Here is a 15917-nt window from a genome sequence, read left to right on the forward strand (position 1 = left end):
TGATCCTCTGCCTGTAGTCCCTGAGGACTTGCCTCCTTCCAGCTGGATCTCAGTGTCTATCCCCTCTGTCCTGTGGAGGGGCATACGGCTGAGGAAGAGGCACCTGGTGCTGTTGTTGGTACTGTTAGCAGTGGTGGTGTGTCTCCCCTTGTCCCTCATCAGAGGTGCAAGGTAAAGCTGCTCCCATTACTGTGATGAAGGCTGGCAACAGGGAATTGCAGCTGAAGGTGTGTGAAGTGCTAGACAGAAGTGCCTTACAAGAAGTGAGAGAAGAAGTGCTATGAACAAGAGCCTCTCACCTGATCATGGATGGAGCTCTTCAGTTTCACTGCTCAAAGCCTTCTCATCTTGTCAGTTTTACTGAAGAAGCATTCCCCACCATACTCACTTTGGTGACCCTGACGAGTTGTTGACAGGTAGGGAAACAGGTGCCCTAGATGTTAAAACCAGAATCCTGGGTTAAAACAGTAATTAATGAACTATTAGAATATTTAAATTACTTACCTAACACCTGAGGCTCGCAGCCTCATTGTCATTTTTAAAGTACTAACCCTTCTCCTTGGATCTGGTTAGTTACCTGCCCAACTTCCAACATCAGCTAAAGCCAGAAATGAGTGGCTTGGAGGCAGATTTGTGTCAGGGAACAGGTTTATCAGATTTTAAGCCCTCATCTGACCCAAACCTGCCTGTCATTTTAGGTTAAAATTCAGCCCATGGTGTTTGGGACTCTGTGATGAATACAGAAGAAGATGAAAAAGATTCACTTGTATAGTGCTTTTCACATTCTCAGAATGTCTTAAAGCAGTCCAGGGTAAATTAAATAGTTTTGAAATATAATTGTTCTACAGGAAAAAGCAACTGTAAAATTGTGCACAGCAAGGTCCTACAAAGAGAAATAAGATAAATGACCAGTTAATCTGTTTTAATGGTGTTGATTGGGGGATAATTGTTGACCAGGATCCAAGTGCTCCCCTGCTCTTTAACACAGTGATTTATTGAGAGCACCACCAGTGAGTACCTATGTGCAAAATTAACATACTAGAACTGACTAACTTGTCAATCTAAATATAGGGCCACATGTTAGGAAGAGGGGCTCATGGAAAAAAATTGTTTGCACTGGTGAAAAACTGATTCAAAGGTGGCTGAAAAGAATGGCGTGGTCAATTCAGAAAGTTCTCTAAACTGAGTGCAGAAAGGTTTGAAGCAAGGCTAGAGCTGAAAAAATTTGTCTCCCAGAGTATGGAACAGATTCGCACAAAAAATTTAACTACTTTAGATAAATTTTAGGTAAGAATAGAATTCAATGTTGTAAGGAATGTATGCTGAGAAGTTCCTCATAGCTTAATCCTGAAAATTGTACCTGTGGATGGCATTCTCTTTAATTGGATATGGACCATTATAAATAGTCAATTGGAAGGATGGATTTATATGTTAAATGTACTTTTAATATATTAACTGGTCATTTATCTTATTGCTGTTTTTGGGACCTTGCTGTATGCAAATTTGCTGCTACACTTCCTAAATTATAACAGTGACTACACTTCAAAAGTACTTGATTGGCTATAAAGCACTTTTGAATGTCCTGTGGTAATGAAAGGAGCAATATAAATTCAAGTTCTTTATTTGTTTCAAACTTTCTTTGTGTCGGGCCTACTCATTTTCTAGTTATGTCGAAAGCCAATCTGTGGGTAGGGGTTACACAATGCAGAGTTGTGTGGTGTGCTTGTTTATTCATCAGTTTAATGGTTACTCACTGAGTAGTTGTGTGTAACTATATGATGGATTGCTCTGTTTTGACCACTTATACAGTGAACTGTGAGAATTGTTCAGAAAATGTTGACATTTTCCCATTCACTTATTGTCAAGTTATACTTAGTGTTCAATGATTTGCTTACCAAAAAATATTTATTTAAATAATTTTGTTTATTTTAAAAGCAGTTACTGAATTGTTGTCCATCCAGTATTTTCTTAGTCACACAGTTAACGAAGTTACAGCAAATGGGCATTACACCAAATCTGAAGCAATGCATTAATGTTGGGGCTCAAGTTCTGCTACAGTACCTATTACAGAACTGATGTAAAATATCACATACTTTGGAAATATCACTTATCAAAATGAGTTGCAATGACATAGTGATGCGACTGGCGATAAGGATAGAAATTGTGATCAGCATTTGCTTCTATGAACATTGAAGCTCATATCAAATTATTCACTGTAAATTTGACACAGGCATTGAACTGTTTAAAAGTCTAATGGTTAAACCTGTTTCAAGAGTAGTGCTGATCATAATTTCTACCTTACAGACAAGACAATGAGAGAGAAAATAGGGCTAGAGAGCATGGAGACAGACAGAAGAGCAGAAAGCAGAAGGGAAAGGACAGGTTCAACAAGAGTGGCTATGGTGGGCTTCTGCATTTTCACAATTCAGCTAGCCCCAATTCAGGTGCAATCCAATAATTACAGGTAATTATGTCTACATAACCTCTTATTACAATATAATTAATTTCAGAAGATGATGCCTGAGAGACTGCACTGTTGTGTTGTAGGTATTTATAACACCATGTAATATGGACAGAGGTTCATCTCTTGACAGCAGGACTTTCAACTTGTTTGTAATTCTAAATTGGGGAAGTTCATAAGCTGGGACTGGTTAGAAAGTTATTGATTTTAGGAACAAAATATCTTTGTTGGATAAATCTGTTACATAACTAATTCAGTTGGAAGACCTCTAAGAGGACATATCAATAGAATAAAAATTATAGTTAATTACAGCTGTGGAGTAAACAAATTGTTAAAATGTGCAGAGTTCATTTTATAACCCTGATCCTGGAGGTAGTAAAACCCTCGCCACACCACTGTCAAAGATGAGGATATATTTTCCTGTTCCTGATCCTGAGGCTATTAAGTCATCCGGGTACAATGGAGGCAGGAAAATCAAGTGGGGAGAAACATACACTTGTAAGATAGATGGCCCAATATTCCTGTATTTGTTGTGTGTGATAAATTTAGTAGCCTTAAGTGTAGGAAGAGAAAAATCTGTCCCAATGTTGTTCAGCTTGTATAAACTTCAAAGCCTACCAAGTCAAAATAGCCAGACCTCTCCAGGAATATTATGGCCAAGAAGCTAGTTTGGCCTCCAAGTACAAAGTCTTATTGACCATGTGGTAAAACATGTAGAAAAACAATATGTGAAAGTTGCATTGGTCACTTCAGGCCCCACTCATTTGGTTGAGCCATCATTTGTATGAATACAGCTGCCACTCTCAAAAATAGATTTTCATCAGCACCAAAATTATGGCAAGGGTTGGAGCTACGGCCCAGCTGTATGATCCAGGTATCACTCACAGTACAGTTTGTAAAGCAAAGCACAAGCAACTAAAATTAATAAAACAATTTTATAACTTAAAAATACTGGATTCAGAGTCACAAAACAAAACAAATCAAGTCAAGGATGGTGTTAACTATGAATGAGATTAACAGCAAAAGACTCAGCTGTAAGCTGGTCCCTAAATGCTTGAAGCACACAACATATAGCAGAGCTTCCTTGATAACAAAGTCCATTAGATATTGATAATGAATGCAGCCAAATTGTTTCATAGATGAAATGAAGGAAGTGGGGGGTGAGGGGGAGTTCCATTCCACACCATCCTTTACATTCCGAATCATGCAGTAGCACCAGAATTCTTGAGGTCACTTCTTTTCCAATTATTTCTTTATTTTCTCCTTCGGCCACAATATTTTCCCATTGCACAAGGGGATCCTTCAGATACACAGAAAAACAGTTCAATCAGAGATAAGTTACTTCCATCTTAACTAATGGCTATTCAAATGCAGGCCAAATTTAAATAATTGGTAGAACGAAATTCAAAAGGATTACGTGAACATAAGAACATAAAAACTAGGAGCAGAAGTAGGCAATTCAGCCCCTCGAGCCTGCTGATCTCATCTCGGCCTCAACTTCACTTTCCTGCCCATTCTCCGTAACCCTTCAACCCATTACTAATTAAAAATCTGTCTATCTCCTCCTTAAATTTACTCAATGTCCCGGCATCCACCGCACTCTGGGGTAGTGAATTCCACAGATTCACGACCCTTTGAGAGAAGTAATTTCTCCTCCTCTCTGTTTTAAATCTGCTACCCCTTATCCTAAAACTATGATCACTCGTTCTAGATTGCCCCACAAGAGCAAACATCCTCTCTGTCTACTTTGTCAATCCCCTAATCATCTTATATACCTCAATTAGATCTCCTCTCATTCTTCTAAACTCCAGAGAGTAAAGGCCTAAAATGCTCAATCTCTCTTCATATGATAAACCCCTCATCTCTGGAATCAATCTAGTGAACCTCCTCTGAACTGCCTCCAATGCTACTACATCCCTCCTCAGGTAAGGGGACCAAAACTGTACACAATACTCCAGGTACGGTCTCACTAATGCCTTGTACAGTTGCAGCAACACTTCCCTACTTTTATACTCTATTCTTTTTTTTTCGAGATACAGCACTGAAACAGGCCCTTCGGCCCACCGAGTCTGTGCCGACCATCAACCACCCATTTATACTAATCCTATATTCCTACCACATCCCCACCTGTCCCTATATATTTCCCTACCACCTACCTATACTCGGGGCAATTTATAATGGCCAATTTACCTATCAACCCGCAAGTCTTTGGCATGGGAGGAAACCGGAGCACCCGGAGGAAACCCACGCAGACACAGGGAGAACTTGCAAACCCCACACAGGCAGTACCCAGAATTGAACCCGGGTCACTGGAGCTGTCCCTTTAGCAATAAATGCCAAAATTCGATTTGCCTTCCTTATTACCTGCTGTACCTGCATACTAGTTTTCTGCAATTCATGCACAAGGACATCCAGATCCCTCTGCACCGAAGCACTCTGAAGTTTCTCTACACTTAGATAATAATTTGCCTTTCTATTCTTCTGACCAAAATGGATAACCTCACACTTATCCACGTTAAGCTCCATCTGCCAAATTTTGGCCTATTCACCGAACCTATCCATTTCCATTTGTAAATTTCTTATTTCTTTATTGCATCCCACCTATTTTAGTGTCATCTGCAAATTTTGCTATAGTACCTTCTATCCCGACTCTCTGTTTTCTGTTGGTTAGCCAATCCTCTATCCAAGCTAATAAATTGCCCCAACCCCATGTGCTCTTACCTTGTGTATTAACCTTTTGTGCGGCACCTTATCAAATGCCTTCTGGGAAGCCCAGATATACAACATCTACAGGATCCCCAATATCCACTTTGCTTGTTACACCTTCGAAGAACTCTAGCAAATTAGTCAAACACGATTTACCGAAGTGTAAGAAGACTATGAATTTTGTAAATGATGTGGAACTCCTGTAGTATTGATCATGATTAGTTTCAGGAAGAAATAGAGTTGTGGTTCTAGACATTTGTTGGCACCATGTCTGTTCTAGAAGTGTAAAACAGGCATATAAGTGTTCAATATTGCTGGTGGTCTGCAGGTACATAGGATCATAGAAGGTTTACGGTGTAGAAAGAGGTCATCGTGTCTTCCATGCTGGAAGTGCAGCCCCCATTTTGGAAAAGGTGCCTCCAAAGGTGTACAGGATCTATGCCAGATACAGGCATTAGATCCTCTGCACATGAAAATAGGAGACCTAAAGGACGTTTCAGTTTTCATTTACAAAATTCATCTGTGACTAACTGCATCATGTGCTGTGCATACTGCAGTCAGTATTCTCTGATACTAGGCAACTAAACTAATGGCACCTTTTTTTGCCTTCTGAAAGGTAATTTGTAACTTTTTTACCCCCTTTAGGAGTGCTCCTCCCAGCTCCATATTTTTTTACAAGCTGCTGCCAGCCATGTTCACCCCCACTGATTGCATTCCTTTTCCATCCCAGGACTCTGCTTACAGCCTCGGCCACCATCTGATCTTCAAGCTTCCCACGAGTGGTGATCTGCCTTTGGGGTCTCAACTAGTGCCTGCAGCTCACCAATGATAAACAAATGAGGCCAATAGATCAATTTATTGTGGTCCAATTACTGACCTTATTATGTTCATGGGATTGTGTTTCGATTTAGGTGAGATCCAATTTTTAGGCTGTGATATTCAGCTACTATTCTGGACTGGCCCCTTAAGTTCAATGATTCAAATAAGAAAATCCAGATAACTGCAGCTACTTATAAACTGCTGAAGTCGACCAAACGGTTATAAATTTCAGGATCTGGACCAATAACTGGCTTTCTTTTCTCTTTAAGATACTCTATATCTACAGTGAAGTGTAATGTTGTGGGGTAGAGTTTGAGCAGAATTGGCAATTCCTGTGCAAAGTGTTTATCTTCCCCGGGTTTCCGCTCAAATTCATTTGCATATCACCAAATACAAAATCTGCCATATATTATATCTATGAGTGGTAACTTGGTAATTTGATTAATACAGCGTTACAACCGAGGTGGGAGGAGTGCACTGTCTTTCTCTCGTTCCACTTCTCCACGGGTCACAACATATATTTAAATGTTTTACCAAGTTACTGATACGGCCAATTATATACTTTATTTTTAATTTCAGAATAAAATCCACCAACCAGGTTTCTTTAATGAACAACAATATTAATTTATTATAAAACAAAACTTATTCAATAAAGGTGCAAAGCTTATTAACACACAGATTGAAATACGAAATTTGCCTTCTAAATAACCCAACATGCACGCACGCACGCACACACATACACATACCAGTTAAAGAAAAAATAAAGAAGTTTTCTCTTTAGAGATCACTTTACAAAAAAGAAAACAACTTTGGCCAAATACTTGTTAATTCTTGAAGAAAAAGGATAAGATATAGAATGTTCTCAAATGGCCCTTTGGTCTGGTGTCCAGGCACATGGGGACGGTTGTCATTGGGATCTTTCTGGAGCAGATCTTTTCAGGCGACGTCGAGGATTAGTCTGACAGGCTATTCAGGAGAAATGCTGCATCAGTTTCTTCAGTTCTCCCACTGGATTCTCAGGGTTTCTCAAAGAGGTGGAAAAGGATGAGCTGGTGGCTTCTCTGTCTTAGCAGGCTTACACCCCAACTGAACTCAAACAATATCCAAAAACAAAATCAAAACTCCTGAGCCATAAACTCAGACATGTGACTTCTCTGTAAACAATTCCAATAGCCAGAAAGGCTCCTTAGGTTGATTTAACTTCATTGTGTCTTCCAGTAAGTGTTTGTTTTTAAACAAGTGTCCTTTCAATGACCCTTTAAAAAAAAACAAGACCGGTGTCTTCTCAGTCTTTTAAACACAACTCCTCAACAATTACTCATAATAGAAGCACCTTCATAACACCTCCAGCCTTGGAGGAATAAAACACCATGTTTAAATGCATTTCATCATGAAGTTTGAACAAAAAAAAAACAGAATATGAAAAAATATTAAAACACATTTACACACTCACTCTCATTCACTCTTTACCTGTAACAAATACAATTCTGCTCTGTACCATTTTTGCACTCAGATAACTCAAAGTAAAGTTAAATTCAGACAAAGCATCAGCAATTACATTGTTTTTCCCTGCATTGTGGATAATCATTAAGTGATAGGGCTGCAAAGTGAACTCCATCAAAATAGTCTAGCATTCTGGTGTTTAAATTTTTTCACAAAGGCTAAGGAGTTAATGATCAGTGTCTCTCTGTAGCCCTGGCGGACATATAATTCAAAATGTTTAAGAGCTGGTAGTAAACCCAGGGTTTCTTTTTCCACTGTTGAGTATCATTTTTGGCTTTTTGGAAAAGTATCCACTGGCCTTTCTATGCCCGATTCATCATCTTGTAACAGGACTGCACCTACTCCCAGGTCACTAGCATGAATTGCTACCTTGAAGGGCTTAGTGAAATTTGGGGCAGCCAACACTGGTTCATTGATCAAAATTGCTTTCAGCATCTCAAAAGATGCTTGGCACTCCCCTGACCACACTACCTTAAGCTTTCTTTTGTAGCAATTCCATCAGTGAAGCAGCTATAGTGCTGAAATTTGGTACAAACTTGCAGTAGAAACCACACATCTCCAAAAACCTCATGATTTCTTGTTTAGTCCTGGAGTGGGGAACTCCACCAATGCTTGTACTTTTGCTGTTCTTGGCAACACCTGTCCTTGACCTACTATATGCCTGAGGTAGGATACCCACACTTTTGCAAATTCATTTTTGGCATGGTTCATCACCAAATTAGCCGACTGTAATCTTCTAAACAGAGCTTCTAGTTGTTCTAAGTGGTCCTTCCAAGTGCCACTGTATACCAGCACATCATCAAGGTAAATCACAGAGTTAGGAACACTGACTACCACTTGGTTCATAGTCTCCGGAAAGTTGCTGGGGCTATTTTTAGCCCGAATGGCATCACTCAGCATTGGAAAAGACCATCTGGTGTGACAAATGCCGATATTTCTTAAGCTCGGGGTGTTAAAGGAACCTGCCGGTATCCCTTTAAGAAATCTATTTTGGTAAGAAACGTGGCACTGCCAACTCTGTTAGTAGTCTTCCAAGCGTGGAATTGGGTTGGAGTCTTCCTTTGTTACTGCATTAACCTTTCTGTAGTATAGCAAAACCTAGTTGAACCGTCGGGTTTAGGCTGGTGAATTCCAGCTGCTTTGACTGGGTTCAATTAGGCAATTTTCCCCACATGTATTTGATTTCTGCTTTCACCTGGGCCTGTTTTTTTTTAGACTTAAACAATAACGACGGTGTTTTATAGGAGAGGATTCTCCTACATCCACATCATGTATGGGTAAAGTTGTACATCCTGGTTTGTCCCTGCAGACTTCCTTAAATGCTGTGAGTAGCCTTGTTAGGTCTTCTCATTTTTCTGCATCTAAATATGAAGGCATAGTGTCTAATCTCCCTAACAATTCAGTATTAGGTAACCGGATAGTAGGAGGTTCAATCTGGGCATTGTTGAGGCCTCCTTCTGCCTCAGCTTCACTATCCCTTCCGTCCTTCACTGTCCTTACTACCTGACATCTGACATATCTGTGCTTGCTTATCCTCCTCCCAGCGGTGATATTATTTCAACATATTGATGTGACACAGCCGATTCTTTTTCCGGCGATCTGGGGTGTCAATCAAATAATTTACTTTACCAATCCTTTTGACTATTCAATATGGTCACTGAACCGTGCTTTCAATAGTTCACCCTATAAAGGCAGTAATACTAACACCTCATCCTCTGGTTGAAATGTTTGGGTCTTGGCATGCTTGTCTGCCCATTTCTTCATGGTTTGTTTGGGAAGCTTTAAGGTGTTCCTGAGCCACTTTGCAGGCTCTCGTGAGCTGCTCCCAGAACATGGATACATAATCTAACATGGAAGATTTGTCCCTCTGTTCTAAAAACTTTTTTTTTGATTTAGTTTTAGAGGACCTCTTACCTCATGTCCATAAACGAAATCAAAAGAACTAAAACTGGTAGACTCATTAGGTGAATCCCTGGTGGCAAAAAAAAGAAATTCCAGCCCTTTGTCCCAATCATGGGGATATTCATGACAGTATGTACGCCCTGATCATCATTTTGAGGGTCTCATGGTACTGTTCTGAAGCCCCTTGTGTCTGTGGGTGGTTTGCTGAGGACTTTAACTATGTTATACCCAGATTACTCATAACACCCTGAAAACATTTAGACATAAAACTCGACCCTTGATCCCACTGAATTTCAATTGGTAATCCATATCGAGTGAAGAACTGGGTTATCTTCTCTACCACTACCTTAGCAGAAATTGTTCTCAAAGGAATGCCCTCTGGGAACCGAGTAGCCATATCCATAATAGTAGGTATATTTTGATGTCCCGTTTTGTCTTCGGTAAAGGTCCCACAAAGTCTACCGATACCCTACTAAATGGTTCCCAAAAAAACTGGTTTTATTGCAGGTTGTGGTTTTCCCACAATTTGGCACATATGGCACGTTTTACAAAACTGTACCATGTCCTTGGAAAGACATGGAGAGTAAAAATGTCAACTTTTACGTGATTGGGTCTTCCGGATCCCCACATGTCCCACCATTGGAATTTCATAGGCTATCCTTAATATTTTTTGGCAATACTTGGGTGGTACCACTTTGGGTGAACAACCATCCATTCTTTGTCCACAGGTCTGTGAGGAGGTCTTCACTTCCTCATCAGAATCCCATTTTTAATCTAGTAGCCTTCTGGAACTCCCTTTGCTTCAGCTTCAGTTAGAGCCAATTGTGCCACCTAACTTAATTCTGGATCAGCTTACTGAGCCTTGATCAGAGAAGCCTTTCTGAACATTTCCTTTGGATTATTTAAATCCCCTCAAAAAAGTTTCAGATAGCCGAATATCTGTCTGTGGTGCCAATTTGACTTCCGACATTGGAACTTGTTTAGCCATTGCTCGGGTCACTACACATGAAGGAAAAATTCTTGGAACTTTTCCTGTAACTGCTCTGTCTCTTGGATTTCACTTAGTCTTTCTGTGACTACTGGAGAAGCTACTACCTCTGCTCTGGCCAAATCATTCCCCAGGAGTAGGTCAACTCTGTCTACAGGCAAACTGTGGACAACTCCTATAGTTACCGTTCCAAACATTAGGTCACACTCCAGGTGCACCGGATACAAAGGTAGGGGTATATACTCCATGCCAATATCATTCACTAAAACATTGGCATTCAATGCACTCTCTGGTGGAAAAGACAAGGATTTGCCCAGCAAAAGAGTTTGGGTGGCTTCTGTACTAACACTATAGGTTTCTCTGCCTCACTTGAGAGATAGGGAGTTACTTTTCCCTTTGACAAGAATTCCCTCTAGCTCTCAGGTATCTTGTTCACACCCCTTGCACTCACAGCGGTTTTTGTATTTGGCCTTACAGCTGCAATTAGGGCTACAGCTTGATCTGTCGTACTCTTGGCCAGGGCCCCTTTCTCTGCATTGGCCTTGTGTACCGCAGTAAGTCACATGGGTTTACCCGGCAACTTCTAGCATTCTGCATCAAGGTGTCCCACCTTGTGGCAATGGAAACATTTAGGCTTCGGATCTTACTTCCACCCTCAGCACCTTCCTTTCTGGCCTGAGGATGAGATCCCGGGGCGTTCCCAGCTGTTCCTTCTTGTCTCTGACTACTTACCTTCCTTTCACCCTCCCACCTTCTATCATTCTCGGGTTTGTGGGGGGTGATGGGAAAAAGATTTGGACTTGTGGACAAACTCGTAATCATCAGTAATCTCAGCTGCCTGTTCGGCGGTTGAAACCTTCTGGTTCTCTATGTGGGTTCTTAACAACGGAGGGCGTGAATTTTAAAATTCTTCCAGGAGAATTATTTCCCTAAGGGTCTCATATGTGGTCTCTACCTTTAGTGCCCACATCCAATGATCAAAGTTAATTTGCTTTACCCTCTCAAATTCTATGTAAGTCTGCCCAGGCTGTTTCCGGAGGTTGTGAAATTTCTGTCTGTAAGCTTCATGGACCAACTCATAAGTAGCGAGAATAGCCTGTTTTGCCATCTCATAATCTGCAGAAGCCTCCTCAGAAAGCATAGCAAAACTTCATGAGCTCTGCCAATCAACCAGCTTTGCATGAGCAGTGTCCAGTTTTCTTTTGACCACCTCATCTGTTTGGCTATCTTTCCAAAAGAAATGAAAAATGCCTCTACGTCCCTTTCCTTAAACTTTGGAAGGGCTTGCACAAATTCAAATAGCTTCCCACTAGGTCTTGGGTTGGAGTCGGGTCTTTCCTCACCAGAATTTTCATCATCCTTTTTTTATCCGTTTTTTTATAGTTCCAGCCTTCTAATCTGGTATTCCCTTTCTTTCTCCTTTTCCTCTCTTTCTCTTGTCCTTTCTCTCTCTTGCCACTCTGCTTGCTCCCTTTGAAATTCTCTTTCTTTATCCTTTTCTCTCTCCTGGCACTCTGCTTGCTCCCTTCAAAATATCCTTTCCATATCCTTTTTCCTCGCCTGAAATTCTAGCTTGAACTTCTTCCTGTCCACTGAATCTGTGCCAGTGTTACCTTGTCTGCTTTTGATTTTACTCATCCCTCTGGCTCTTATACTTCAATCTCCAGCTGTCTGGCCACTAGTCTCTGAATTTCAGCCTGCCTAGCTTTCGGTCCAATATCTAATTTCAAGTGCTCCGCCACACTTGACAGCTCATCAGTGCACAATGCCTTTCAAGACTCATAATCTATTCCAGACTGCTGCATAAATGCACTTGCATCAAAAATAGCCATTCCTGTAGTGTAAACTTTACTCTAATGCACAAGAAACCTGGTATTTTCCTTTTCAATTTTTCAATTATTATCATTCCGCTTACAATTACACTTTGTCGGCACAGTGGCGCAGTGGTTAGCACCGCAGCCTCACAGCTCCAGCGACCCGGGTTCAATTCTGGGTACTGCCTGTGTGGAGTTTGCAAGTTCTCCCTATGTCTGCGTGGGTTTTCTCCGGGTGCTCCGGTTTCCTCCCACAAGCCAAAAGACTTGCAGATTGGTAGGTAAATTGGCCATTATAAATTGCCCCGAGTATAGGTAGGTGGTAGGGAAATATAGGGACAGGTGGGGATGTGGTAGGAAAATGGGACTAGTGTAGGATTAGTATAAATGGGTGGTTCATGGTCGGCACAGACTCGGTGGGCCGAAGGGCCTGTTTCAGTGCTGTATCTCTGAACTGAACTTTGGGTTATCCCGCATCTAGGCCCCAATTATCTGTTATGACCCGTGGAGAAGTGGAACTAGAGAAAGACAGTGCATTTCTCCAGCCTTGGTTCTCTAGTTCCACTTCTCCACGGGTCACAACATATATTTAAATGTTTTAGCAAGTTACTGATACGGCCAATTATATACTTTATTTTTAATTTCAGAATAAAATCCACCAACCAGGTTTCTTTAATGAACAACAATATTATTAATTTATTATAAAACAAAACTTATTCAATAAAGGTGCAAAGCTTATGAACCCACAGATTGAAATACGAAATTTGCCTTCTAAATAACCCAACATGCACGCACACACATACACATACCAGTTAAAGAAGTTTTCTCTTTAGAGATCACTTTACAAAAAAGAAAACAACTTTGGCCAAATACTTGTTAATTCTTGAAGTAAAAGGATAAGATATAGAATGTTCTGAAATGGCCCTTTGGTCTGGTGTCCAGGCACATGGGGACGGTTGTCATTGGGATCTTTCTGGAGCAGATCTTTTCAGGCGACGTCGAGGATTAGTCTGACAGGCTATTCAGGAGAAATGCTGCATCAGTTTCTTCAGTTCTCCCACTGGATTCTCAGGGTTTCTCAAAGAGGTGGAAAAGGATGAGCTGGTGGCTTCTCTGTCTTAGCAGGCTTACACCCCAACTGAACTCAAACAATATCCAAAAACAAAATCAAAACTCCTGAGCCATAAACTCAGACATGTGACTTCTCTGTAAACAATTCCAATAGCCAGCAAAGCTCCTTAAATTGATTTAACTTCATTGTGTCTTCCAGTAAGTGTTTTTTAAACAAGGTCGTAAGTGTTCTTCCAGTGACCCTTTTAAAAAAAAAAGCAAGTCTGGAAACTCCTCACAGCCAATTTTGTGCACAGCAAACTCCCACAAACAGCAATGTAACAAAGACATCAAGAACCTGAGGTAAGTTCAGGCGCCATGCCTCCACTCAAGGCCTGACAGAACAGATCTCTGGCCTTCTGAAACATTATTTCCATTGCCTAGACAGGTACAAAGAACAAAGAACAGTACAGCACAGCAACAGGCAATTCGGCCCTCCAAGCCTGCGCCGATCTTGATGCCTGCCTAAACTAAAACCTTCTGCACTTCCGGGGACTGTATCCCTCTATTCCCATCCTATTCATGTATTTGTCAAGATGCCTCAAACGTCGCTATCGTACCTGCTTCCACCATCTCCCCCAGCAGCAAGTTCCAGGCACTCACCACCCTCTGTGTAAAGAACTCGCCTTGCACATCCCCTCTAAACTTTGCCCCTCTCACCTTAAACCTATGTCCCCTAATAACTGATTCTTCCACCCTGGGAAAAAGCTTCTGACTATCCACTCTGTCCATGCCACTCATAACTTTGTAAACCTCTATCATGTCGCCCCTCCACCTCCGTCGTTCCAGTGAAAACAATCCGAGTTTATCCAACCTCTCCTCATAGCTAATGCCCTCTAGGCCAGGCAACATCCTGGTAAACCTCTTCTGTACCCTCTCCGAAGCCTCCACGTCCTTCTGGTAGTGTGGCAGCCAAAATTGTACGCAATATTCCAAGTGTGGCCTAATTAAGGTTCTGTGCAGCTGCAGCATGACTTGCCAATTTTTATACTCTATGCCCCGACTGATGAAGGCAAGCATGCCTGGAGGTGTTCTGCAGTATAGCTCCCACAGAGTATCCAGAATCATGGTTGATTGCAGCATTCTACACAACTGTGGCATCCAGTGGGGAAAACCCATTGAGCCAGTTGGGCAGGAAGATATGGAGTTGGAAGAGCATGTGTGACAGGAAAATTTTGAGGATGATGAGGACGAGCAAGATCTACCTATCCTGACAGCTGCAAGACTTTTTGGTAGTAGCTCATGCAGATGTACTTTGGCTCTATGTTTGCTATTCCCCTGCATCATCAGTTCCCTTAAGATCAGTCCCAGGCCTTCCACCATCCTTAGCAGTGCAGTTAACCTAAACACAAGCATAGGGATTCAGACAAAACATGTTATGTGGTTATCAAATACTCACCAAAAAAAACTCTGCACAACAACCATTTCAAAAATGAATGTAATTTACAGTGATCTTTGTACTTGGCATGAAATATTCTTCACCCTGGTACAACCTGTTCTAAGTGTCCTTCTATCTCATCCAATGCTCCTCAAGACGCTTCAGCTCGGGATGCAGAAGGTTACAGGGCCTTCAATAAAGGAGCTTGAGATATGTGTGCCTGGTTGGGCCTGAGTCCTGTTCACCTATCAACCACTGTGCTTATCGACCTACATTGGCTCCTGGTTAAGCAACGCCTTCATTTTAAAATTTTCCTCCTGTTTGCAAATCTTGCATGGCCTCGCCACTCCCTAGCTCTGGTCTCCTCCAGCCCTACAACCCTCCGAGATATCTGCGCTCCTCCAATTCTGACCTCTTGAGCATCCCCACTTTTAATTGCTCCACCATTGGCAGCTATACCTTTAGCTGCTAAGGCCATATGCTTTGGAATTCCCTCTCTAAACCTCTCCATCTCTCTTCCTCTCTTCCCTCCTTTAAGACACTCTTTATGACCTACCTCTTTGATCATCTGTCCCAATATCTCCTTATGTGGCTCACTGTCAAATTTTGTTTGATAATGCTCCTGTGAAGCGCCTTGGGATGCTTTACTACATTAAAGGTGCTATATAAATACAAGTTGTTGTTGGTTTCAGCATATACAATATTTGGACACAGAATAACATGCACACAATTATCAGGATCCTGTTGCATCTCAGTAATCATACAAACTTACTATTTGCAATGTGTATATTATGAGCTTATTAATATAATAAGGATCAGTTTAACTGCTTAGCTTTTAGTTAGTACCCATATTAAATAATGTATACATTCAATGAAAATGAATGCAGTATTAATTGCTCATACCTCTCCCATAAGGATACCCAAACTGGCCCAGTGCTCCATACTGCTTAGGAGGTTTACCTGCAACACAGACAAAATTTGGCCCATTAAACATTGCTATGTCAAAATGGCACATATATCCTTTTTTAAAATGGGCTGGATGGCCTGCTCATTTATGAGAAAGGTGGCAAAAATAGACATAAAATAAAAAACTCTGTTGTACTCACTCTTATTGCTGTGAGAAGAAAAGTCATCATGCTTTAGAAATCCACTGGAATTCTTTGATAAGGCAATTCAGCAATGGTTGAAGGCAATATAGAAGATATAATTTGTTTGGATTTTCAACGGGCATTTGAA

General features: G+C 41.1%; 1 protein-coding gene across 12 annotated transcripts in view; it reads right to left on the minus strand.

Annotated features, from left to right (window-relative positions):
• Positions 1-1904: 1904 nt before the first annotated feature.
• Positions 1905-15917, minus strand: part of LOC137346623 (elastin-like) — a 508685-nt gene continuing 494672 nt past the window's right edge. For all 12 annotated transcript variants that reach the window (XM_068010226.1, XM_068010221.1, XM_068010223.1 and 9 more), the window contains 2 exons: positions 15585-15641; positions 1905-3761 (listed from right to left, as the gene is read on the minus strand). In XM_068010226.1, coding sequence (XP_067866327.1) covers positions 3715-3761; positions 15585-15641 — 104 coding nt within the window. In that variant the 3' untranslated portion in view covers positions 1905-3714. The remainder of the gene's footprint in view (positions 3762-15584; positions 15642-15917) is intronic.

Source organism: Heterodontus francisci, chromosome 30, assembly GCF_036365525.1.
Source record: "Heterodontus francisci isolate sHetFra1 chromosome 30, sHetFra1.hap1, whole genome shotgun sequence".
Lineage (NCBI taxonomy): Eukaryota > Metazoa > Chordata > Chondrichthyes > Heterodontiformes > Heterodontidae > Heterodontus > Heterodontus francisci.